General features: G+C 44.8%; 1 protein-coding gene and 1 long non-coding RNA gene across 4 annotated transcripts in view; both read left to right on the forward strand.

The window, feature by feature from the left end:
* LOC143843654 (uncharacterized) overlaps nucleotides 1-8,840 on the forward strand; it is a 14,649-nt gene extending 5,809 nt beyond the window's left edge. The window contains exons 2-3 of the long non-coding RNA XR_013233633.1: nucleotides 1,964-2,086; nucleotides 7,990-8,840. This is a non-coding gene — a long non-coding RNA (uncharacterized LOC143843654). The remainder of the gene's footprint in view (nucleotides 1-1,963; nucleotides 2,087-7,989) is intronic.
* Nucleotides 8,841-11,158: 2,318 nt separating this feature from the next.
* Nucleotides 11,159-25,206, forward strand: LOC143843626 (serine/threonine-protein kinase LATS1-like). Of its 3 annotated transcripts, none has more exons than XM_077350026.1 (8): nucleotides 11,159-11,347; nucleotides 12,465-12,932; nucleotides 13,520-13,670; nucleotides 14,494-16,001; nucleotides 18,828-19,410; nucleotides 21,827-22,009; nucleotides 23,142-23,248; nucleotides 23,940-25,206. In XM_077350026.1, exons 2-8 carry the CDS (start codon nucleotides 12,582-12,584, stop codon nucleotides 24,444-24,446), a joined length of 3,390 nt encoding a protein of 1,129 aa, XP_077206141.1. In that variant the 5' UTR covers nucleotides 11,159-11,347; nucleotides 12,465-12,581; the 3' UTR covers nucleotides 24,447-25,206. The 3 variants fall into 3 exon arrangements, with proteins under 3 accessions (XP_077206141.1, XP_077206149.1, XP_077206160.1); XM_077350034.1 differs by having other exon boundaries at nucleotides 14,497-16,001; XM_077350045.1 differs by having other exon boundaries at nucleotides 11,160-11,347; nucleotides 14,494-14,723.

The raw sequence follows: 25,206 nt of genomic DNA on the forward strand, positions 1-25,206 counted from the left end.
CACCTGCATGTTTGTGGTCCGCCGACACCCGCTCCTCCCCCCACACAGCACAGCGCTCGCGCCGGGAGGCAGCCAATCGCTCCCAGTGCCACGCGCGCCACTGGGGGTAGGGAGGTGTGCCTGCTGGCGCACTGGCCTCTCCCTCCCTGCTGCGGCCCGGTACCACGACCTCCACGGCCCCGTGGTTGGGGAGCACTGGTCTATATGATATCCATTTAAGTACTTAATGGCTGGCATATCACCTCTTCTTTCGTTTTCTCTCCAGTTACCAATGCTGAGTGTTGGAACATGAAGTTACTCCAGCTAAATTTAGTTAAGTCTGCTAACATTTCTTCACCCCAGTTATATTTGTTCACTGTCATATTTTATTTCTTTCTGCTATAAATGGCTTCTAAATGGTTCCTAACTTGCCTTCTTCCAAAAACAATGTTGAAGGATGGATGGCCTAAAGTGAGCTATGTAAAGAGAGAAAGTAGATCTGATTGGTAGAATTTGCTGCCACGAATAGGTGCCACCTTCAAACCTTACAAAGTGGATTCTTTGTTAACTGCTAAGATAAAATTTCACTGCATTTCTGTGGTGGAGTACATACTATTTGGTGCTCTTCTACACCATAAATAGATGGCCAATGATATTTGATGTTTTCAAGAATTATAGTTGTTGGTGTTGTTGCCACTTTTGTAGTTTGGCTGTTCCCCTAGTCCAAATTGGAATAAGCAACAAGTATGAAAAAGGTACAGGCTGCTGGCTAGTCTTGCTTAAGAGTTCATAGATGGAAAAATTAGGAGGCTGTAGGCTTGTGTCTTTCCATCAGATTAGCTGTGTTCACCCTTTGCTGCAAGCTGCCATATGTCCTTAACTCTCCAGAACAAAGGGGATGTGGCATAATCTTGCCCTTGTCAAAGTACCACAAGTGATACTTGTATTACAAGAGTTTTGTTTGCCGTGTACTCTTCATTTCTTGTTGTTGTGCAATAATTACATTTATGCATTGAAAACTGGATTGGGTTTGAATATCTGTTGAAGTGTTTTGCATTTTTGTGGTACAAGATTAAAGGATTATTTTCTGCTGTTCTAGAGCACAAGAGTGACTGTAATGAATTAAAGTTAGAGATAAGTTGGATGGTAGAGTTCAATTGTTAAGAGACATTTTGGAATGGTAAGAGCAGTTCAAAAGTGGAATGAATTCCCCACGCCCCCCTGGTACTTTTTTTGCTAGATTTCGTCAAGCAGAGACAAAACAACAACCATACTTCCCCCCCCCCCCCCGCCCAACATCAGGCTACATTACTGGGCAAATGGGAGAATAAAAACAAATAAAATTTCAACTGTGAAGAAGAAATTACACTTAAAAAAACTTCTTAAGCTCTCTCAAGGTTATCCATTAGACATCTTTTATTAGTCAATGGTTACCAAAATAATAAAGTAACTTTTTGCCATGCATTGTATTCCATGAGTAATAACTTTTTTCAAATCCACTGTATTCCATGAGTTACAAAACCTTTTATAATGTAGAACTATAATCACATTTTTTAAAGAATCAAACTTTTATTCTTTCTTTGGGTTTACCTTCAGCTCCTGGCATGTTGTATTGTTGTTAGTTGTGAAGTCGTGTCCGACCCATCGCGACCCCATAGACAATGATCCTCCAGGCCTTTCTGTCCTCTACCATTCCTCTAAGTCCATTTAAGTTTGCACCGACTGCTTCAGTGACTCCATCCAGCCACCTCATTCTCTGTCGTCCCCTTCTTCTTTTGCCCTCAATCGCTCCCAGCATTAGGCTCTTCTCCAGGGAGTCCTTCCTTCTCATGAGGTGGCCAAAGTATTTGGCCAAGATATTTGGCCACCTCATGTTGTATTAATAACAGCCAATTATAATAGTGTTCTGTGTTTGCATTCTGTACAATGTGCTTATATGTAGACTTATTTTCTGTGCAATAAATATTCATGTTTGCTCATTCAGTGTGGGAAGTACACTTCCATCCTTCCAGTCCTGACCATCTGTTCACTTGTTCAGAAGATGGCTCTTTGTGGCATTGGGATGCATCAATCACTGTTTCTGGGAAAAAATCTCTGCTGCATACAGGTAAAATTCAAGTTTTGTACTATCCTGAAGGACTAGACATGCTGTATTTCAGCTCCTTAATGCCAAGCAGCTTATTTTTCATATTAAGCAATTGTTGTTTAAATATTCTAATCATGTACACTGCATTGTTAATTATCTATCAATTATATTTTTCTTCCTTCTGGCAAATCACCACAGAAACAACTCTGAAATACTAGATAGTAACAACAAGAATAATTATAGAACGTGATACATTGGCATTACACTTCAAACGGTCATCTTTTTCTGTACACCTTTCTAGACATCATCTAAGAAAATCCTCATTCTGTTTTTTAAAATAACATAGAAAAACACCAGAGTTTAATAGAAAGCAATGGATAAATCTTGTCAGAGTTTTTCATGCCAAAATATGATAAATAATATGTATCAGCCACTGCTCCTCCAAAATTTGTGATATATTCATTATATCAGTAAAGCAACAGACCAGATCATATTCAGCAATTCAGTAATAAAAGGGAATTCCATCTTCAAGTTCTTATGACCATTTCTCCAGAATTAAACGTAGAACATTTTTTTTTTGACAAAATAAATTTTTTTTATTCAATCTTTGATTATTGACAATAGTTGTTCATGTTATAATTACATTTCTCATTTTCTCCCTCCCTCACTCCACCCCCACCCTCCACCCTACCTGCCGTTTCCTTATAACTCTTTCAACCATGTACACAGCTTCTTGATCCCGCTCAAGGCTTTATTCTTACTCTCCCTGTTCCCAGTCGACCTCAACCAATGGAAATACTTTGTCCAATTACTATTTATCCTTTCCTTTTTCTCTTCCCATAAGGCCTCCCCTCTTAAACAGATCACAATTTCAGAGCTAACATCCTCATAGAGATACTGAAACCAGCTTTCCCATGTCCACTTTGATTTATCTTTCCATCCCCTAGCAACAGCGGCTTGTATTGCAAGTACCATGGCTTTATATAATTTGAGATCCTTTTTTTCCTTTAAATCGTATCCCAAAATACCTGCAAACAACATATTTGCTTCTTTCACTATTGTAATTCCTAGAATATTTTCCATTTCCTGAATTATATTTCTCCAATATCCAGAAACTTCGGTACACTCCCACCACATATGTATATAATATCCCTTATCCTTTCCACAGTGCCAACATTTTGGGGTCAGCCCTTTTATCATATACGCCAACTGGGCCGGCGTTCTATACCATTTCCAAATTAACTTTCTAGTCATTTCCTTATATTTGTCTAATTTTATCTGTTTATTTCCCTTTATAATTTTATGTACTACTTGATCAGGCAATTGGATGTCCCTCTGCCATTTTATTTGAATCACACGTCCTATATAATCCTCATCGCTTACCATTAGCTTATATAACACCCCCACTACTCCTTTTTTTGCAGTTTCCATTCTTTGCATAATCCCCTTCATCCGACTATCCTTAGATAATATCCCTAAGCGTGAGAGTTTACTCATAGCCTCGTATAGTCCGTGGACCCTCAACCAATTCCTTTCCCCCAACAATTCCATACATTTTTCTTTTGATATCATTACTCCCGATTGGTCTAATAAATCCTTTACTCTATTCAACCCTTTCTTTTTTAAATTTTCCCACCATATAGGGTCATCTAGTTCTTGTAATAATTCTACTGGTATCCATTTCACGAAGTCTGCTGACCATACTCCTTCCCATCTTTTCCAGGCTCTGAGGGCAATCGCCCTCGGCCCTGTTGTTTCTTTAGTTTCTAATGTTAAATTCTTTGTAAACACCCCCCATTTTCCTTTCCCCTTATTTACTTCGTTTTCTATCCTTACCCATTTTCTTTCTCTGTTTATCTCCGCATCCAATAAATGTTTAATTTGAAATGCCTCAAAGTATCTCTCTAAATTTATTAGGCCCCATCCCAACTCCTCTTGTGGAATATAAATTAATTTTTGTTTAAACCTAGCTATTTTGCTTCCAAAAGTCCAATCCCTCAGCTGTCTATTCCATTCCTTAGCTTGTATTCTTGGTATTTCTGATGGGAGTACCTGGTATAAATAGCTAAGCTTTGGAATTAAAAACATTTTAATTGCTCTAATTTTAGTTAATATATTCATTGTTTTAGACTTCCAAGCCTTCATGTTTCTGCGTATCTTCTTCCATATTTCCTGGTAGTTATTTTTTCCTATTTTGTTTATTCTTTTAAAAATTTTTATGCCTAAGTATTTTAACATTTTACATCCCTTTGGTATATCTGTTTCTTTCTCCACTAATATCTGATCCCCCTTAGGTATGTTAAAATATATAATTTCGGATTTCCCCATATTGACTCCTAACCCTGAATATTGTTCAAAGTCCTTTAATATTATCTTAATTTCCTTGGCTGCTGTTAGTGGATCTTTAAGTACCAGAAGAATATCGTCTGCAAAAAGATTAAGTTTGACCTCTTCCTGACCCACCTTATATCCTTCTATTCTAGGGGAGTTCCTTATTCTATCTGCCAAGATTTCTATAGCCATTACAAATAATAGGGGTGACAATGGGCAACCCTGCTTTACCCCCCTTGAGATTGGAAATTCTTTTGATCTGCCTCCATTTATCCATAGTGTTGCGATTCCTTGTTTATAAAGCTCTTTTACAGCTTCCAAGAAGCTCCCTTCTATTCCACTATCCCTTAGTGTTTCCCAGAGAAAATTATGTTCGACGGTATCGAAGGCTTTGAATATATCTAGTTTCAATAGTGCCAATTTCTTTTCTTTATGTTGCTGTTTATGTGCTAGTACATTTAAAATATTCCTTATTGGGTGAAAAATTTGTCTGTTTTTAATAAATCCATACTGGTCCTCCCCTATTATTTTTGGTAATATTTTTTCTAATCTGTTAGCTAAGACCTTGGCGAATATTTTGTAATCTTGATTCATCAAACTAATAGGCCTATATGAGCCAACATCTTTGGGATCCTTAGACTGCTTTAGTATCACCACCATCTCTACCTGTTTCCATGTATTGGGGATGTTTCCGCCTGTCATTATATCGTTAAACAAATATGCCATTTCTGATATTAATATTCCACTCATTTCTTTATAATATTCGGCCGTATATCCATCTGTCCCCGGGGATTTTCCTATTTTTAATTGTCTAATTACCCCTTCTATTTCGGATGCACTTATATCCTTATTAAGGGATTCCTGATCTTCTTTAGTTATTTTTGTGTACCACTTCTCCTTGAGTTGCCCTTTTCCTGAGGACTCATATAAACTTTGGTAATATTTGACAAATGCTTCTCTTATTAGGTGCGAATCCACCAGCTCCTTCTGGCCCTGTCTTATGCTTTTTATTCTCTGTTTGTCTTTTTTCCTCTTTAAATATTTGGCTAATTTCTTTTGTGAGTTTATATTTGTTCTATGCCATTCGCTTTTAATTAGGGTTTCCCTTTTCCACACTAATACTAAATCTTGGGAGTCTAGATCATTTTTTAAGATCTGGATTTGTCTTTGCCGTTGTGTGTCAAATTTATTTTGCTGGTGTGCTTGCAGAATTTTTATCTGCCCCAATTTACTTTCAATTTCTTCATCTCTCTGACGTTTTAATAACTTTTCCGTCCAGATTAGGTGTCCCCTCATAACGGCCTTCGCTGCGTCCCACACAATATGGGGCTCCGCCGATCCTATATTTTCTTTAAAATAATATTTTAGCTGTTTCACTATATTTTCCCTGTTTTCTTTTTTACTTAGAACTATGTTTTTGTATCTCCACCTCCCTTCCGATTTTTCCTTTTGTATCGTCAAGTCCACAATAATTGGAGCATGATCCGAGATCAATATTGGCTGTACTCCTGCGTCATTAATCTTCAGTTCCTGTGAATCTGAGATCAAGACATAATCAATGCAAGTATATTTTTTATGTCTCGCGGAAAAAAAGGTTGGTCCCGATTTTTTGCCCATTGCTTCAAACACTTCGATTAGGCCCCATTTCCTGACCTTCAATGCCGAGAGATCCATATTAAAGTCCCCTGCCATGACTATTTCTCCTTCGCTATAAGCCTGTATTCTTTGCAGGATTCCCCGCATGAAACTCTTTGATCCCACATTTGGTGCATACACATTAACCAAAGTAAATATTTTTTTATCTATCTTGCACTTCAAGAAAATATATCTGCCTTCCTTATCCACTTTACGCTCCAGTACCTCCAGATTCATATCCCTTTTTGCCAAGATGGCTACCCCCCTTGCCTTTGCCGTTCCCCTTGCCTCTGCCACTACTTCCCAAAGTGGAGAGGACAGAATTGGTTTAGTATCTTTTCTGGCCTTATGAGTCTCTTGAAGGTATATTAATCCTACCTTTAGTTTCCTAGCCAGAGCTATGAGTCTATATCTTTTCACGTTTGAGGTCAGACCGTTCACATTCAGAGACAAAAGTTTGACCATGACCCGAACTGTGCCTTTTATAGTTGAACAAAGTAACAGCAGTAATCCCCACCCTGTGCAAAGAGTTCGTACACACAGAAAGAACCTTCCTGTTCCCTTTCCACTCTTCTAGGTTCCACTGGTCCTTTCCCTCTCCCCCATCCCTACTTATCTATTTTTATTTATTTTTACTATTGAAACCCAACACTTTCTCCCCCAAAATTAGTATTACAGCTTTGGACTAGTTTGCACTCGACGTTTTTTACCCCTCCCTCCTGAAATGGGAGAGCTGCTGCTCTCTTCTTCTATCATTCCCTCCTCTTCTTCCTCTTCTTCTTCGTCAGGGGGCTGAACCCCCAAATCAGCTAACATTTTTGACGCTTCCTTCTCGTTTCTTGCCATGTATCTTTGTCCGTCTCTGAACACTATCATAGTAGCCGGATATCCCCAGGAAAAGAGAATGCCTTTTTCCAAAAGTTTTTGAGTCCATGGCTGTAGCCTCTTCCTTTCCTGGAGTGTCTCTGGAGAGAAATCTTGACGTACAATCACTTTCCGGTCTTTATACTGAGGCTCCTTTTTCTTTTTAAGTTCCTTGAAAATTGATGCTGCTTGCTTCTCCCGTGCAAACCTCACTATAATTTCCCTTGGAGTCCCAGAAGCTCTCCTTTCTCTCGCCCGATAGGCTCTTTCTATATCGTTCTCCTGCAGTTCCAAACCTTGGTTTTGCAGCCATTTTAACAGCTCTTTCTCCACCTCTTGCCGTGGGATATCTTCTGAGAAGCCCGTAAATCTCAAGTTTGATCTTCTTGTTCTATCACTCAGTCGCCCCATCTGGGCAGTAAGTTGATTTATCCTTCGGTCATTGTTATCTGCTTTCCTCTTTGCTTCCGCCGCCACCTTTTTTGCCTCTGCCATCTCTGCACCGACAGAATTCACTTCAGCCTGCAGGTTACTAAGGTCCCCTCTTATATTCTGTTCCATTTTAAACAGCATTTCTCCCACTTCCTTTAGGTTTTTCGGTGGATTGAATTGTGCAGGTGTGGCCATTTCCACGCTTGTTACCAGCAGCCTTGAGAGCAAGAGAAGCTAATTAGCAGGCTTTTTAGTCTTCACTTACAGATTCTGAAGTTTTCCTTGGCAGCCGTCCAGATGAGGCTTCCGAAGATAACAAATTTATTTCCCAAAAAGCTGTTTTGTTAATTTGTTGGGTTATAATCTCTTCTGTTGTCGGAGCGGGGAAAAAGGCGACCTCTTCCTTCTACCGCATGCGCAGAACCGCCAAACGTAGAACATTTAGTGCCCCAAGCACGACAACTTTCTCCACAGTGCTGCTGTGCCCATTTAGTTTTGAACCACGAGGTAAGAAAGTAAAACCTTCTGTATGTATAGCATATAATGTGGGGGATGATGATGTCAAACGTTTTGCAACCTTACTGATTTAATATGCAGAACAATATGCAATTTCTTGATTCTAAAGATCAAACTTGACTTTCCTTGATTTGCTTTGATTACAGGAGGGAGAAGCAGTACATTTCTGTCTCACAATCCAGTGAACCAGTCAATAATGACCCCATGGCTAAGCAATGATCCTGCTAAAGACCGCATAGAGACTACCAACTTAATTTCAAGTCCAACACTATCTATTAATAGTTTAGATGTTTTAAGATCATGTCTTGTATATGGAACTGATGCAGAATCTATTTATGTGAAAAAAAACCTCTTTGCATGATTTTTATTTCACTAAACAGAATTTGGTTAGTGATTTAGATCTGAGCTCTACAGTACTTTAGCCACAGCCATTATTAATTGTAGAAACGTGACTTGGAATGAGATGAAATACAATTCAATCTTGAAGTGTGCACACATGTCAACTGTCATAAAGAAATTTCATTATTGTGCAAAAGAGGTTGCTGTGTTTCCAGCAACTTATATAATGGTCACAAATACAAAACCGATCAACCACATTAACAATCCTTCAGTCACTGGAGAACGAAATGAAAGCGTGGGAAAACTTATACCTTTCACATTTCTGTGCCTGGAAATTTCCTGAAAATTTTTTTGGTATACAGTAATATAGCCTGTTTTCACCATACCCTATATTATTCAAAAAAATTATAAGTATTATTAGGAAGAAGAGCAATAATCTACTGTCTAAAGTTATTATTTGTTAAGAACAAATTGTGAAATTTATTTAAGAGCAGCTTCATAAGACTGCTAATGTACGATGGATCCCATTTGCACTGGCACCATTAGACACCATTTCCTTGACCTTCTTTATGCTTAAGTTTGCCGAAGGTAAAATATTTTGTAAAGTGAGTTTCAGGATTTTTACAAATTGTTTTTATTAAAGTATCATTAAAAATTAGTTGTTTTATCTTGTTAAATTATATTAGCCCAAGTGCTTGAAGAATTTTGTGCAGACACATAAGGGTCCACAAACAGGGACAGCAAGTGGGTAGAAATTTCACTGACCGCAATGAGGGCAGGCTTTTGTAGCTTTGGCCCCAGTCATGTAGAACACTGTGCCCAAAGAGATCAGGGCTCTGTGGGACCTTCAGCAGTTTCACAGGCCTTGCAAAATGGAGTTGTTCTGTATTTTAATTCTTTAGAAAACTAGAAATTTTAAAATTTCTAATGCTTACAAATTAAATTGTATGTTTTAAATGATATGATCAGCCCAGAACCTTCAAAGGACAGAATATAATTCTGATAATAAACTAAAGTGGTTTATTTTATTTTAATACATTATATTAGCCCAAGTGATTGAAGACTTGTGTCCAGAAACACAAGGGTCTACATGCTACCCACTCGCTGTCCCTGCAATTGCTAGTCTAGTGGAGCAGTGCTATTTCTGGAACAGTAGTTCAGCTTGGATTCAGTGCCTGTGTAACACAATACTGTATGGGCTCACTGGGCGCACCCCAAGAGCCATAAGACTGCCCTCTCAGTCTGCACTCCCTGTAGTGTACTGCTAAAGCAATTAGGATGCCTGTTTCTATTTCTTCAGTAAACATTTCTTCCTCTACAAAGGATTCTAACCCAGTATTGTCAATTGCTTTGCCTAGAAATTGAAAGGTAGAAAATACAAAGTCTGTATTCCCTTAGTTCCTTCCTGTGTACTTCAGGGGTATCCCATGTTAGCTACTTCAGAATTTGTGAGAGGGAGCATACCAGACTGCCAACACAACTGATCTTCCTTGCAGTAATTTCTGTGTTTTTGCTTTCCTAGTGAAGGCACACTGTGTTGCTTTTTCATATTTGTCAACTGAACTGTGTGGCTCATAGCTGTTTCTGCAATACTTGAATCCTGGTGTGCTCTCCACAAAGGCCCCAACTTTAAGGAAGAAAAGGCCAAACCTGACACTTGCCTCTTATGGTATGCCTCGTGCTGTGCAGGCTCTTGTTGCAGCTTGGGAACGTACTAAACCAAAGGCATATGGGGATCTGATATGCCTTCTGATGCCCTGGGAGGGAGGGATTCCAAGTGCCTCGGCTGGGCTCTAACGAGACACACTGAAATGCTGCCAAAGTGCTACTAAAACAAGGAAAGAGATCATGGACACAGTCAGGCATCCTAACTGCGGTACTCTGGTTCTAGAACAACAGCCCCCTGGGACAACACTGATGGATCTAGGTCTGGAATGGAAGGAAACAGATTTTAGTCTGTCTGTGGGTCTGTATCTCAAGCTGTGGTGCTTGGCAGTGCAGCAGACTGTTCTGTTCTCAAGGACCAAGACCACTTATGGTAATAGAGTGGTTCAGACTTGGCCCTGGGAGACCCAGGTTCAAATCCTCAGCCCGCCATGAAAGCTTGCTTGATGACCTTAGGCCAGTCGCACACTCACCCTACGCTAGCCTAGAGAGTTGTTGCAAGGATAACATTGAGGACGGGACAATGATGTGATTCAATTTGGGTCCCCGTTGGGGAGAAAAGCAGGATATAAATGAAGTATACACAAAATAATTCTGCTCCCAGAATAGTCACGGCACTCCATCTGCCTCAAGGAGCTGTTCTTCCACTCCCAAGAACGGTCAATCCAGATGCAGAACGCTACTTTTGCTCCAAGGTGCACCGGTCCAGATCTGGGCCACTCGTTTCACACTCAAATGCCCCATCCCGGACCCAGCACACCCAGTCTACGTCGGGAGCCATCATTCCCTTGTGGGAGCTAACGCTCCAGTAAAACCAGTCCCAGTAGCCTCCACTGCGCTCTGGGGACAATCCTTCCACGCCCGGGGCAAGTGCCTCACACTTCATTCCGCAGGTCGACTCCTGAGGGGAGGCGTGTTGGTCGCAAGCAGCAGAGCAAAGTTTGAGACGGGTAAGTTCCAGCCAGGTGCAAGGGCTGGTGTGCACAGCCGAATGGAAATGTCCCGCCGGTTCCAGAACCAGGCGGAGACCACCAGCTTAGCGCGTGAATTGGCCTAACTCCCCTGGCATTGCACCTGAGGAACAGCCCTCTGTCGGTCCGAAACGAACCGCTGGGCTCGCACTGGGTGCCGCCGCCGCTTCAGGCTGGCAGGGCCGGGACCCCCAGAGGCGTTCAGAAGCGCCCCTCCTTCCCCGCCCCCGCCCCGAGAGGAAAGGGCCGCCCGGGGCTCCTTCCCCGCCCGGCGAGCGAACCATAGAGAGGCCCGCGGAGAGAGCCCACGGGCGGGCAGCGCACAGGAGGCCGGGAAACAGGATCACATCCGGGAATCATGGGCGACAAGCCCACGGACAAAATGGCGGCCCGGAACTAAACGGGGGGAGGAAGAGTCTGCGGGGGAGAGGAACGAGCGCCGCCGCCCGGCCCGTTTGCGCCGTTCTCTCCGGGGCCAGCCGCAGTGCCCGCGCCGCTGCCGCCCCTCCCCGCGCCCTCCCTCCGGCAGGTGGGTCGGACAGCTGGGCCCCCGCCCCGCCTCAGGGAGGGAGGGAGGGAGGGAAGGAAGCGCGGGGCTCGCCCCGGCCAAGGCCCTGCTCCGGGCACGCCTGGCTCCGGCCGGGATAACGGGCCGCCCTGCTGCTGCTGCTGCTGCTGCTGCTGCTGCTGCTGGCAAAGCAGCCTCCGTCCCCCCGGCCCCGCTCCCGGGGGCCCCCGCCTCGCCCCCCGCCCCCGTGGGGTCCGGGCATCTTGCAGAGGCCGCGCCTGAGCAGCCCGAGGCGGGGCAGGGGAGGGGAGGGGGCGCTGTCCACCCTTCACAGGAGGCAGCGCTCCTGGGAATAGTTACTTTAAGCCTGGGAAGGGCACAAGGGGATTCTCCCGCTTTCTGCTTGGTGTCACTAGCAGAAGCCCTGCCTGTGAGGGGCGCAGGGTGTCACTTTCCAGGGAAACAAACAGGAACAGTTTCGCTCTCTGAGGTTTACGTCTGTGCAACCATGCGCCAAGCCGCCTGCTGGCACTCTCATTTCACTACGTCCCTAAAGGACTAGAGATGAAAAACTGCCCCCCAGCGGGCTTGAGTCTCCGCAAGAGAGTCCTTACAGCAGTTGACTAATAACTATGCTTGAAAGTAAAAATGTTTGGAAGTGAGGCAGCACTGAACATAGTAGGTTTCTCGTGTGTGTCAGGACCACTTTAAACCTTACTCGGTGGTAGACCTAAACTTACGGCTGAGCTTCCCAAAACTTCCTGTCTCATTTCTGGCCTCACAGCCGGTCTTCGGGAGTGCCACAACCCATTTGGGGGTCTCAATCCACAGGCCGAGAACCCTTGCTTAAAAGAGCCTGGTGGGCTAGCTTGTTTGCGGAATCTGCAACAATCATCTTGGTTTTTTTCCAGCGAGAATGCGCCTTCCACGTCAGGGGAAAGAAGCACAGATATGTTTCATCAGTCAGCAAGCACTGCTTTGGAATTTATCTCTGTGCCTCAGTCCCTCATCCTAGGGTGAGGTTGTACCGAAGAAAACCGTTCAGGTTATATTGGAAGCAAAGATCAATGTAAAAGGGAACATGCCGGCTCCAATCACCTAACAAAGTTTCTCCCCTCCCACCCCAATCTGTATTTAGGTTGGAATCAGCGTTGCACGGCTAGAAGCGAGATCCACGGTGAATTTGTGGGGTTAACCGCCCGACAGGCGTGTTGAAGGCGGTTGTTTCTTAGAGGTTCTACAGTTACGTGTTTTCATGAAGAGAAGTGAGAAGCCAGAAGGATATCGACAAATGAGGCCGAAAACTTTTCCTGCCAGTAATTATACTGGCAGCAGCCGGCAAATGTTGCAAGAAATAAGAGAGAGCCTTAGGAATTTGCCTAAGCCATCAGAGGCTGCAAAAGCCGAGCAAAGAGTGGGTAAAACATCAAGTGAAGATGCCCGGCAAGGTCGAACTCCCCCTAAATTTGTCACCTACCATAAAGCCTTGCAGGAAATCCGAAATTCTCTCCTTCCCTTTGCAAACGAAACGAGTTCTTCGGTAAGAGGAGTGTCGGAAGTTAATCGGCAGATGCTGCAGGATCTACAGGCTGCTGGCTTCGATGAGGTGAGAACCTGATGCCGTTCTTCACTGTGTGATGTGGGGAAGAGGCCCGCTCTTAGTAATCGAGGAACGTCCCTTTGTTTGGAGTGGACGCGGTGACTAGGGATGGGTGATTCGGCTCGGATACGCCCGAAAATACTCAAATCAAGGCTGATGAGTACTTTTCGGAGTACTTACCCGAGCCGAATCACATATCCCATCAGTTTAAACCAGCCGGCTTGATTCAGCTGATTTGTGATTCGGCTTACTGAGAAAGACCCCAGGAAGCAGCTGATCCGTCCGGCGGGGGTCTTTAAATGCCTCCCCCACAGGCCCCTCTGAAGCTAATTTAGAAAAACCTGACTGCTATTTGAGGAATAATGTTAGATTCCAGCCTCCGCATCAGCACTGCCTTTCACGGTACTCGCAGAGTTATATTTTAAAAATCATCATAAAGAGCTTAGTGACTGGTATGGCTTGAACGTTGAAGAAAAGTTAGCTTGTGGATCTCCTTCTGTTGGTTTTACAGTCCCAATATGATTTGATGGCTCTTCTTTTGTTGTGAATTGTCTGACTTCTGAAACCTGTCTTCTGCTTCCCCCCCCAAATAGGATATGGTTGTACAAGCTCTAATGCACACCAAAAGCCGTAGCATAGAAGCAGCAATCGAATTCATCAGTAAACTAAGCTACCAAGACCCTCGGCGGGAACAAATGGCAGCTGCCGCAGCTAGACCAATTAATGCAGGCTCAAAACAACCAGGTATGCCTGTTCTATGACTGGTCTCAGCAGAGAAAAAAGAAATTTTGGTATTGCTTGCACATGTATGAGTCAAAAGCTTGTAGGGGCAAGGAGATGTTGAGGAAACTGGAGACGTCTAGTGGTATGTGCTGCCCACCTATTCTAGCTAGATACAAGCAGGAAGCCGTGTTGCATTTCATTGTCTGAGGAAGTGTGCTATGTGCACATCAGCTTACAACTCGAATAAGGCTTGGTTGGCCATAAATGTGCCATTGGACTCAAGATTTGATCTTTTCAACGTGTTCAAAGAACTCTTTTCCAGCCCAATTCATAGTCAGAACTCAGTCCTGTTTGTTTCTGTCGAGCATACATGTTACGCAGAGTTCTGGAGAGCAGAACGCATCATCTTTTATTTAGTGAAAAGTGGACGGGAGCTGGGGGGGGGTGCCTAGAGCAGGGCAAGAGGACATAAAACGTACTCCTTTCCCCACCCGCCATTTCTTTGATGGAATCCCGATGGGTTTCCAAACCACGTTTGTCTTACCGAATGTCCCGAAGCGCAGGCAAAAAGGCGGCTTGCTTTCATAAGAGAGCCAACTCCTGGGAGCCCAGCATGCTGTCATCTTCTGGGCATAGGTAGATGGGTGGCCTCCCGAGAAATACAGTTCTTTCAGACTACAGTTTTGTAACTTGGGAGTTAATCCTTGGCATCAGGTATTCTGACATGTTTTGAAGTTCGCCTCTTTTTCTGTCCCACCTGTGAGGGCCATTAATTATTTTAAATGGCTGGACCGATACCACATGACATAGTAATGTGACTGTTTCCTCCTTTCTTTCAAAAAAGCAGGGGGTGTTCAGCAATCAGTTAGCCGCAGACAGAGCTGGAAAGGTTCCAAGGAATCCTTGGTGCCCCAGAGGCACGGTCCTGCACTGGGAGATGGCCTGACTTTCCACTCAGAAAATCCGGTGCCTCAGGCTGACGCAGGAAGACCCGTGTCGGGTTCTGGAATAGCAGCGTTTGGCCAGGCTCATCCTGGCAATGGGCAAAGAGTGAATCCGCCGCCTCCACCTCAAGTAAGGAGCGTTACCCCTCCTCCTCCCCCCCCTAGGGGGCAGACACCTCCCCCCAGAGGAACAACTCCTCCCCCTGCTTCCTGGGAAACAAATTCTCAAACCAAACGTTATTCTGGTAGCATGGAATATATGATCTCTCGCATTTCTCCAGTTCCGCCGGGAGCGTGGCAAGATGGCTATCCTCCCCCACCCGTGAACCCTTCACCTGTGAATCCTTCTGCACAGGGACAAAGAGGCATAAGTTCTGTTCCTGTTGGCAGGCAGCCAATAATCATGCAGAATTCAGTGAGCAGCAAACTTAGTTTTTCCTCTGGCAGGGCTGGACTACAAAACGGCAACTGTCAGGCCGATTATATTGTTCATCCGAACATTGTGCCTGGGAGCAGTGCAAATCGTCAAGCACCGCCTCCTTACCCAGTTTCCTCGACTAACCGGCAGAGCCCTACAGCCTTGCAAATGCAAGCAGGAGGGTCTGTGGTCCCTTCAGTTTATCCTAATGGGAACATTCCACAGTCTGTCATAGTACCAAATAGAAACAGCCACAATATGGAGCTGTACAACATCAATATGCCCGGCATTCCAACGCCTTGGCCCCAGTCCTCCTCTGGCAACGGACATGACATCCCAGCATGGCAACCCAATATTCCAGTGAGATCGAATTCCTTCAATAATCCCCTTGGAAACAGACAGAGTCATGCTACCAGCTCGCAGCCCTCAGCCACCACAGTAACTGCTGTCACTCCTGCTCCTATCCAACAGCCGGTAAAAAGCATGCGTGTGTTGAAGCCGGAACTGCAGACTGCCCTGGCTCCTACTCACCCGTCTTGGATGGCACAACCCATGCAAGCGGCCCAGCCCGTCCCCCTTCCTGAGGGGCCGTGTACCAGTATGACTGTCATGTCACCTGCAGCAGAGGCTCCAAATTATCAGGGGCCACCCCCACCGTACCCAAAACATCTACTACACCCCAGTCCGTCCGCCGCTCCCCACGAATCTGTGGGAAAACCTAGCAAAGAGGATCAGCTTAGTTTACCGAAGGATGAAGAGAGCGAAAGGAATGAGAGCAGCGAAGGAACAGACAGAGAGAAGAAGCTAATCACCACCTCGCCTGTCCCTGTCAGGAAACACAAGAGAGACGAAGAAAGGAGGGAGTCCCGCATTCAAAGTTACTCTCCTCAGGCTTTTAAATTCTTTATGGAGCAGCATGTGGAAAACATACTGAAGTCTCATCAGCAGCGACTGCATCGTAAGAAACAGCTGGAAAATGAAATGATGCGGGTAACGCCTTTTAGTGATTTTTCCTGTTGTGCTTCACAGTGTGCATAGTGTGTTTTTGCAACAATTCTGCGAGGCGCGTTGAACTGACAGGCAGTGATTTAGCCAGGTGTAGCTGTGTGTCTGAGCATGGGTAGTCGGGCCTGTCTGTGTCCAGGTCACTGCAGCCCTCGGGCCTTAAATAAACGAATGTACAAGCTTTCCGTTCCTTTGGTATGGAAGGTGCCATGGCTTGTATCGGCCCATCTGAAGGAAAATCGAGAGGGCTCCATCCGTATGTGGCAAATTAAACTAACTTTGTTTAATCTACCTTGCCTTAGTTACGGTAGGATGCTAACGTGTGTCTGCCATGTGCGTGGCTTACTTGTGTGAACGGTGGTCTGGTTCAGTAGGAAAGAACGGTTTCATGTATTTGTCCAGGCTTCATGGTAGTTGCTTCCTATGATCAGCTACTGTCTTACAGTGTTAATCCAGGCAATGCTCGTGCAGTCTCTGCTTCCGTTTGTAGATGGTTGATGTCTGTTAGGTGACAGACAGAACCACAAATCTTCATATAGATTTTTGTTGTGCGCTTTATTTCTTTTCCTCTTTCTCCCACTCCTTCCAGTGTGTTTGGTACGTCCTGGGCCTCAAGCCACAGAGGTGTGTTTCTTTAAAATGCCATCAGAAAATTTCTGATGGAGAACATGCATTCTGATATTAGCTTTTCTGTTGAGGTGGAGGAGTTTTCAGTCTCCCCAAATTATTAAGAAATAAACTCTGTGATCCTCTCCAAGTACAGGCAGGCATAATGAGACCTGCTCTGTGGGCTGTTTTTATTCTTGACAGCTCCTGCGGACATGCAGTTGGAATCCAAGGGAGGGACTGGGGCCAGGGAAAGGAATCCTACCCTGTCAGTAGTAAGAGAATTGTAAAGCTGTTCTCCAGACCTTCCAGTCAAGGTTAACAGTGCCCTAATGATGGCGCCTGGGTGGAGTTCTCATGCCATTCTTCCTAGAGGTGTCTCTTGCACTTTGGAAAAAGAGTCTGTGGCTAAAAAGATGCAGAAAAGGAAAGCGGGCCAGGGGGGTGGGAAGGGGGCCATTGAATGGAAGAGCACTCAAGTGTCCAGAAGCACAAGGAGGTGAAGACAAAGTGCGCAGTACTCTGCCAGGGTCGTTAAGCCTCAATTTCCCCCGAACTGGTCTCTCCAAGTCTGAACTTGCTTCTAATGGACAAAGCTCAGGGGAGAACCTGCTGCCATCTGGTACATCAGAGGTGGAAAGGCAATTGGGTTTGCTGTGCTGTTTGGCTTATTTTTTGTTCTGCTGTCCTGTGGTAGGGCGCTGTCAGAGTAAAACTTGGATGCTCCGACACGAGCAGTTAGGCATCGTCCAAATCCAGACACGAGTTTTCAGAGTAGTGAAATTGACTGATTAATTTCTCCAGTGCCAGCACCAACAGAAGTATTTCAGCTCCACGTGGTGTAGTGGTTAAGGACGGCAGCCTCTAATCTGGCGAGCCGGGTTTGATTCCCCGCTCCTCACGTGCTGGGTGTCCTTGGGCTAGTCAAAGAGCTGTTCTCACAGAGCAGTCCTGTCAAGGCAGCCCCACCTACCTCACAGGTTGTCAGTTGTGGGGAGAGGAAGGGAAGGCGATGGTAGGCCGCTCTGGGTTTCAACGGGTCGTGAAAAGCGGGGTATACAAACCAACTGCTCTTCTTCACGGATTTCTGGCTTGCAGTGTACCCTCGCTGAACCCTTGAGTGTACCCTTTTCAGTGGTTTTGTATTCCCCGCTAGTTGTCCTTCTCAAAAGTTCTTCCCGTGAAACTGTGTCTTTACATGAACCTGTAAGCGTGCTGTCTGGCAGGTTAGAATTCTTGCTCTTTTGAAATGTTCACGCTTAGTCTCTTTCCTTTTCACTTTCACTAACAGCTGATTTAAACTATTAAGGTGTTGGAAGCTTTCCTGACATCTGTAGCCTTCGTTACTGAGTAGGCAAGTAATATTTTGGAGACCTAGTAATTGTATTTAAAAAATAGCATGGACCCCTTCTTACAGACTCTGCATGCTTACTCTGCATTTCAAGTTCAGCATGGTTTCTTTTACCGTACTTGGACATTGTTTTGTTATCAGATTACTAATTCACTAATGTCACGTTCCTTTCCCTATTTTGTAGCACTTCGTGGCTTGTGCTATGCATAAGGGTTCATTGATACATTTACACTGTGCTGTTTTCTCCCCGCCGCCCCCCTTAATCCTGCATACTGAAAGCGGTCCAGTTATTTAAAGCTCATGTCCTTTCTCTGGCCAGATTCCTTTTCATGTCAAGTCTTGCGTTGTTGGAAGTTTCAGTTCAGTTTATCACATGCACATTAAATCAGATTGCCTTAGGAGTGATGAGAAGATCTAGTTTTGCTGGCCTTACGGGAGAGTTTCCGTAACGGAGAGCAATTACGCTCTTCCTTTCCCCCAGATGCGGGTGGCCTTAAGGGAGGGGCAGGAAGGCCTTGCCTCCAGATTGTCTGCTGTCACCCACCCTGTCGACACAGTTTTTCATCAGTCCTGGGTCTCTCGGTGCATGGCTCTTAATGTATGCTTTTGGAAGAATCCTCCTTTAACTATGCCTAAGGACGTCACGCTTTGTGTCTTGTCATTGTCGTTTTGTCGTTCTGAAGGTTTGTTTTTAACCTTGACTCCTAACACATTGCTGTTTTGTTTTTAACGGTTTGGCAGCATTGTTGCTTATTTAATACCTAAGGCCCCAACTGATCTGAAACCTGTCTCTAGATGTTGCTTCAAACAGAAGATAATTTGTTCACTTGTTGAATTTCACCTTTGTGACACAGGTTGGCCTGTCCCCAGAAGCCCAGGATCAAATGAGGAAGATGCTGTGCCAGAAGGAGTCCAACTACATCCGTCTCAAAAGAGCTAAAATGGACAAATCAATGTTTGTTAAGATTAAGACCCTTGGAATCGGGGCATTTGGAGAAGTCTGCTTAGCAAGGAAGGTGGACACAAATGCCTTATATGCAACAAAAACACTGCGCAAAAAGGACGTGCTTCTTCGGAACCAGGTTGCTCACGTTAAAGCTGAACGGGATATCCTTGCAGAGGCCGACAATGAGTGGGTAGTTCGTTTATACTATTCATTCCAAGATAAGGACAATTTGTACTTCGTGATGGACTACATTCCGGGGGGAGATATGATGAGCCTGTTAATTCGGATGGGTGTTTTCCCAGAGAACATGGCCCGGTTCTACATAGCAGAACTGACCTGTGCTGTTGAAAGTGTGCACAAGATGGGCTTCATTCACAGAGACATAAAACCTGATAACATTCTGATTGACCGTGACGGCCACATCAAGTTAACTGACTTTGGCCTTTGTACTGGCTTTCGATGGACGCATGACTCCAAATACTACCAGAGCGGTAAGAGAAGACTTTTGTCCAAAAACAGCTTTAGGTTTTTTTGTTTAAATCCTTTAATTGTGTCATGATTTGTCTTTTAGGGTGTACTGGCCAAAAGCTGCATTTTCTTGGCACATTCTGTGGCATAGTTGCCGCGGTGCCGGTGCCTAACACAGGCTTTGCAATTAGGTCCCCTTTTTAATGCATGGGTCCAAACCACAAGACTTCTTGGAACTCCCATCTCTTGCCGTAAGACAGTGCTTTCCCCTGAAAGCGGTTCTGTTGTTTCCAAACTACAGTAGACTGCTGACATTACCTTCAACAAGAGGATGTTTCCTGCACATTTGGCTCGGCAAGATTTGTTTGGAAATAACAGGTAGAAAGATTGTGGCATTTAGTGCAAAAGCTTGTAAAGATTGCTTTTTGTGGATGATTTTCTCCAGCCAGTGCAGTCAATTTTTGTGCGACTGATACGTTGGAGATGGCCTTCATCTTCCTGGAAGAAAAACAGCAGACCCAGCTGGTGTAGCGCAGCTCGCAAAAGAAATGCATTTATTTAAAGAAAAACCAAATTCATCCAGAAACCTCTTCCATGTGTATGCCCACTTTCAATGTCAGCTCTTTTAGGACTGATCTGCACCTCCAGCACAAAAAAGTGTGGCTTGATTCCTTACATACAGTCACAGACGAAGGGCTGACACCTTTTCACTTTCTAAACCTGTTGACTGCAGTTACTTAAACATTACTGGAGCATAGTCTTGTAGTCAACTGTGCACAGACCTACGATTGTGGCACACTGACGGGCTGAAAGAGGGGAAAGGAAGTCTCTTCCGATTCATGAAAGTTTCCCTGGCAGATCCCTAGAGATGGCTTAAGGAACCAGTGTTCCTTGCATAGAAACACCAAAGAAGGGCTGACACTTTCCAAAACTATTGATGGCACTTGGTTATCTGGTTTGCATAATGGGTTGTTGGATGTGCTTATCATTTGAGATTTTGACAACATGATGAAGGCGGAGTGCTGGGATGGGCAAGGGTAGTCCTTGTGACAGAAAGAAGAACAGGTAATCCCTCCGGGTGGCATGGGGGACATCCAGGAAAGGAGGTGGAGTTGAGCAAAGGAATATTATGTCAAACGGGAGGACATCTGGAAAGAAGGGGAGTAGAGGGATTGCCAGGATCTGTGCCTGTGGGGCATCATCACATAATTCTGAAATAAGAACACGTGCTGGAGAAGCAGAGGGCAGTCTTGTCATTCTTAGGAACATGCTCACCGGTGCTGGCTAGAACTTGCCTCCTAGGGTGCCCCGCTGTGCACAACAGCACATGACTGGCTTTTTAGAAAAGTTTTACCAAAGGCAGCCTTGATCAGGGTCCCTTCACTATCGATTGCTCTCTTGGCAGTTGCCAAACCGGCACTTCCAGCACCAGAAGTCTCCCGCAACCCCCTTTGTAGAGACGCCTCAGAAATCTGTATCCTTTTCAGTCAAGACCTAATAAATTAACATAAAGATGCGTGGAGCCACTGAGGTAGGCATACTCAGAAGCAAGTGCCATTTTATTTGATGGTGTGTAGTCCCAGGAGACTGTTTTGAGCATTTTAGCCTTCCTCTGGAACTTGCCCTGGCTTTGTCAGTTGCCTCCTTTTGTTTTCTTTTTTCTTACCTTTTTCGTGCCCTGCGGCTAAATGCCAGGAGAAGTTTAGGCCAAACTGTAATAAGCATTTTTGAATTGGTCGAATCTGCAGTGCGAACCTGCAGCTGCCTTTAGAGGAAAGTGCTTTTATATGAAGTTGGATGGCTATTGCAGGGTTGCTGTAATGCCGGTTCTTGCGCTAGGACGTTAAGCATAAAAACCAAGTTTCAGCCTGTCTTCAAGGGAGTTCAGGCTCAGGTGTGGGAGGGGGAGATGTGTAAGGTCGTCTACAAAACCATGCACAGGTTTGTCTATGAGCAGGTGCCAGCTTGGTCAGGAAAATTTTATTTTGCCTTTGGCCAGTTAAGAATCTGTCAAGAAGCTTAAATAATGAAAAGCTCCTAGGCAGCTGTATGTTCTTTTGAAGTTGTAGCAAGTTAAAGTGATTACAGAAATCCCCCTCCCCTTTTTGTTTCCAAGTACCTCTGTGTGTGTGTGTGTGTTCATTCAGAAATCAGATCAGATAAGAAATGTTGTGTTCAGATAACTGGTTTTCAAAGGCATAGTCCTAAGAAACTCATTTTTGCAAGGCTGACAGGGAATCAGTTTGCGAGAAATGACCAGTTACAGATACGGCAGCTGATGTTGTCACGTCTGTGGATTGATTTCCAAGAGCTTTCTCCCTAAAACGTAAGATAGAGGTTGTGAATATCCGAAGACAGTTTTAGTGGGGGAGGGGGCTTGTTAGGGCAGATCGACTGGAGGAAGAAATGCAGCTTCAAATGAGCGCTTCTGCATTATAGGTGACCACCCGCGTCAGGACAGCATGGATTTCAGTAACGAATGGGGAGATCCAGCAAACTGTAGGTGCGGAGACAGGCTTAAGCCACTTGAACGCAGAGCAGCACGCCAGCACCAGCGCTGTCTGGCACACTCGCTTGTTGGGACACCCAATTACATTGCACCCGAAGTATTATTACGAACAGGTAACACTTTCACTTGTTCTGGTTCTGGGCTGCTAGTTTCTGAAAATAACAGGCCAAAGGAAAAGGGAAGGGCACAGGTTCTCAAATGTGTAATACTACAGAGGCGCTGCTAATGTCCATGAACCAGGTGCAGGAGTGTTGAAACGGCCATCTCTGTATGTGGCACAGTCATGCCAAATAATGCGTATTAATAAAGCGATCTTGGGGGGTGGGGGGTAGAATTCGGGTTATTCTAGAATTCTAACAGAAGAGGGCTGCCACCTGGAACGAAAATCCTGGCTCTTGCTCATCCAAGAACATCCATAAACTTCAGCCGGGGGACCATCACACCAGCCTGTTCAGCCACATGGGCATGTTGAACATCCTTATCCATGGTTCCTCTATATATTTGTGAAACATCCTGGGGGGGGGGTGGAATGTGTCTGGCTGCCCAAGTTGGAATAGGGCCAATCCGGGTGCAGCCATCTGGCCCTGCCCCTGCAGCTCCCGCCCTCCGTCCCTGGACTCTAGCCACTTAGCTCTCAGACGAGCCTCAGTGCCTGGAGCCAGCAGCAGGTAAGGGTAGAGGGCCCTGGGCAAAGGGTCTTGATGGACGGCCTGCTAACGAGGCCTCTTGGCCTGCTAAGCTGGGCCTGCTAACGAGGGCCTCTTAGCCTTCTAGGCTGGGCCTGCTAACGAGGGCATCTTGGCCTGCTGACTGCCTGCTAAGGAGCTCTGTTCCGAGCTGGCCAGCCCCCGCCCGCCCAAAGCCACCTTAAGCTGCCTGGCTGGGGGCCAGGGTAGGGTACCCTTTCAAGGCCCGTTCTTAAGAACAGGCTTTGAAGCTAGTCTGTTAATGTTTTTGTATCTCTGAAGGGCTTATCACAACTGAATCATTTGCCATGTGTTGTGTTACGGATACGTGGAAATTGGTGCAGTGTGCAGCACTGCTCTTGTATTGGGGTTCATGAATAGTGGCAGTTGCCTGTTATTTGGGCTAGTATTTGAAGAAGAGGCCTTGAGCGGTGGATGGGTGAGAGCTGAAAGGATACGCCATGCTACATGTAGAGGAGCACAACAGCTGGTGCCTTCACAGAATAAAGCGACAAGTGATGATGCTGCATGCTGACTACTTGAGTGTGCTTTGCTTTAGGATACACGCAGCTGTGCGACTGGTGGAGTGTCGGGGTGATTCTCTTTGAAATGTTAGTGGGACAGCCTCCCTTCCTGGCTCACACGCCGCTGGAAACACAGATGAAGGTAACCTGGTGTCATACCTCTCTCAGACACGTTCCACTAAAAGTCTGAAAGATAACTGCTATAAACAGATGAAATTGCACCAACCCGGCAGGCATTACGTTGCACTTAATAGGATAAAACCCTCCAGGATGCTGTCTGCAACAGAGCTTACTTGCATTCCGGTTATGATCCGTAATGAGCTACTAGGTTGGAATTGCCTCGTCTAGTTGCTGGGCTTCCCCACCCCGCCCCTCATTGTTTTAGATGACTGGGGCTCATCCCAGTTGATTCGCTCTTCACAAGGGGGTGATGTGCCGCGCAAGCCCCTTGATAGAGAAGAACATTAATACAATCACAAGTTATAGTGCTGTGATCTTTCACCTTGGCTACAGGCTGAGAGTCACTTTCTGGCAGTACGGAACGGATGTGTTGGCCAGGGTGGGAAGGGAGACCAGATGGATTCATTTGTCTTGGACATTTCCTAGAATGTTGGCTAGGAAGAATGCTGCAGAATATAGACACAGAACCTCTAGGCACACACGATGTCAAGCAATATGAGCAAAGAGGATGCATTTACTTTTGGCTGCGTGGTACCAATATGTCTTGAGGAACTCATTTAACAAAGACATTGAGCCGGTGTTGGTTGTCTTCTTATGGCTTAAACGTGTCTTCTAATGTGTGTGTGTGTTGTGTGCCTCTTTTTTGCATAAAGGTCATCAATTGGAAAACTTCGCTGCACATCCCGCCACAAGCAAAACTAACTCCAGAAGCATCTGACCTGATCATTAAGCTTTGCCGAGGGCCAGAAGATCGCTTAGGCAAGAATGGGGCGGATGAAATAAAAGCACATCCTTTTTTTAAGTCCATTGATTTTTCAAGTGATCTGCGGCAGCAGCCAGCTTGTTACATTCCTAAAATTACTCATCCCACAGACACGTCCAATTTTGATCCGGTTGACCCCGATAAATTGTGGTGTGAGGACAAGGAAGGGAATGTCAATGACACACTTAATGGGTGGTATAAAAATGGTAAACATCCCGAACATGCTTTTTATGAGTTTACATTTCGAAGGTTTTTTGATGACAACGGCTACCCTTACAGCTATCCGAAGCCTATTGAATATGACTATGGTAATCCTAACAAAGTGGAATTTCAGTCAGATGAAGATGATGAGAGGACCAGCAAAGAGACCCAAAACCGTGATCTAGTTTATATTTAGGAGAAAAAGTAAACACAGCTGAACCCCTGTTTGGGATTTCACAGAACTACGCGGCAAGAGGTGTTATCAGCGGGCTGGTTTTTACAGGCATGGGACGGGGAGAAGAGAAAGGACTATCATTGGTTTACCTGCACCTTTTCTCTCCTTTATGAGCAGTTAAATCTCTTTTTCGAGCATTAATTTATTCCAGCATTCTTAATGATAACTATAAAAAACTATAAAAAACAATGATGTTAGGAAAATAAATTATGAAAAGGCTTTTTGTAAAGTATTTAGAATAGGAGAGTGTGTGTGTTTTGTGTGTGTGTCTGAGTGTGTGAAGCAAAAGGTGCATCTGTGTCTGTACATAGAATATGTATGTTAATGTTTTTTAGAATTTTACACTCACATTTTTTGCTGTGACCAAATTCTGTATATTGTCTATACTGACAAAGTTGCCAGGCACTTTTCTTTGCTACTCACAGTGCTTAAGGTCCAACTATGGATGAGACCAGAGAGAGTAAATGCTCCTCAAATTCAGAGTCAATTGTAACTGCCAGGTTTGTGACTCTGAAACCGGGTCTCTTTTTCTTCTGCCTAGAAATGATGATGAAAACATACACACTTAATTATTCCTTTTAATGTTGCCTGACAATTTGCAAAGTGTAACTGGATTTATGGTGCTATGCAATAATGCAAAACAGGCTGATTTGGGGGTTGTTTCAAAAACTATATTGGCCTATCTTAATTTTTCAGCCTAAATAAAGTTTTTTAAAAATTT

The sequence above is a fragment of the Paroedura picta genome, chromosome 1 (genome assembly GCF_049243985.1).
Source record: "Paroedura picta isolate Pp20150507F chromosome 1, Ppicta_v3.0, whole genome shotgun sequence".
NCBI lineage: Eukaryota > Metazoa > Chordata > Lepidosauria > Squamata > Gekkonidae > Paroedura > Paroedura picta.

Coding starts and splice junctions, on each gene's coding strand:
- LOC143843626 (XM_077350026.1), top strand. CDS start 12,582: ATGAAGAGAAGTGAGAAGCCAGAAGGATATCGACAAATGAGGCCGAAA. Junction 16,002..18,827: donor TGGAAAATGAAATGATGCGG/GTAACGCCTTTT, acceptor TTTGTGACACAG/GTTGGCCTGTCCCCAGAAGC. Junction 19,411..21,826: donor CTCCAAATACTACCAGAGCG/GTAAGAGAAGAC, acceptor TCTGCATTATAG/GTGACCACCCGCGTCAGGAC.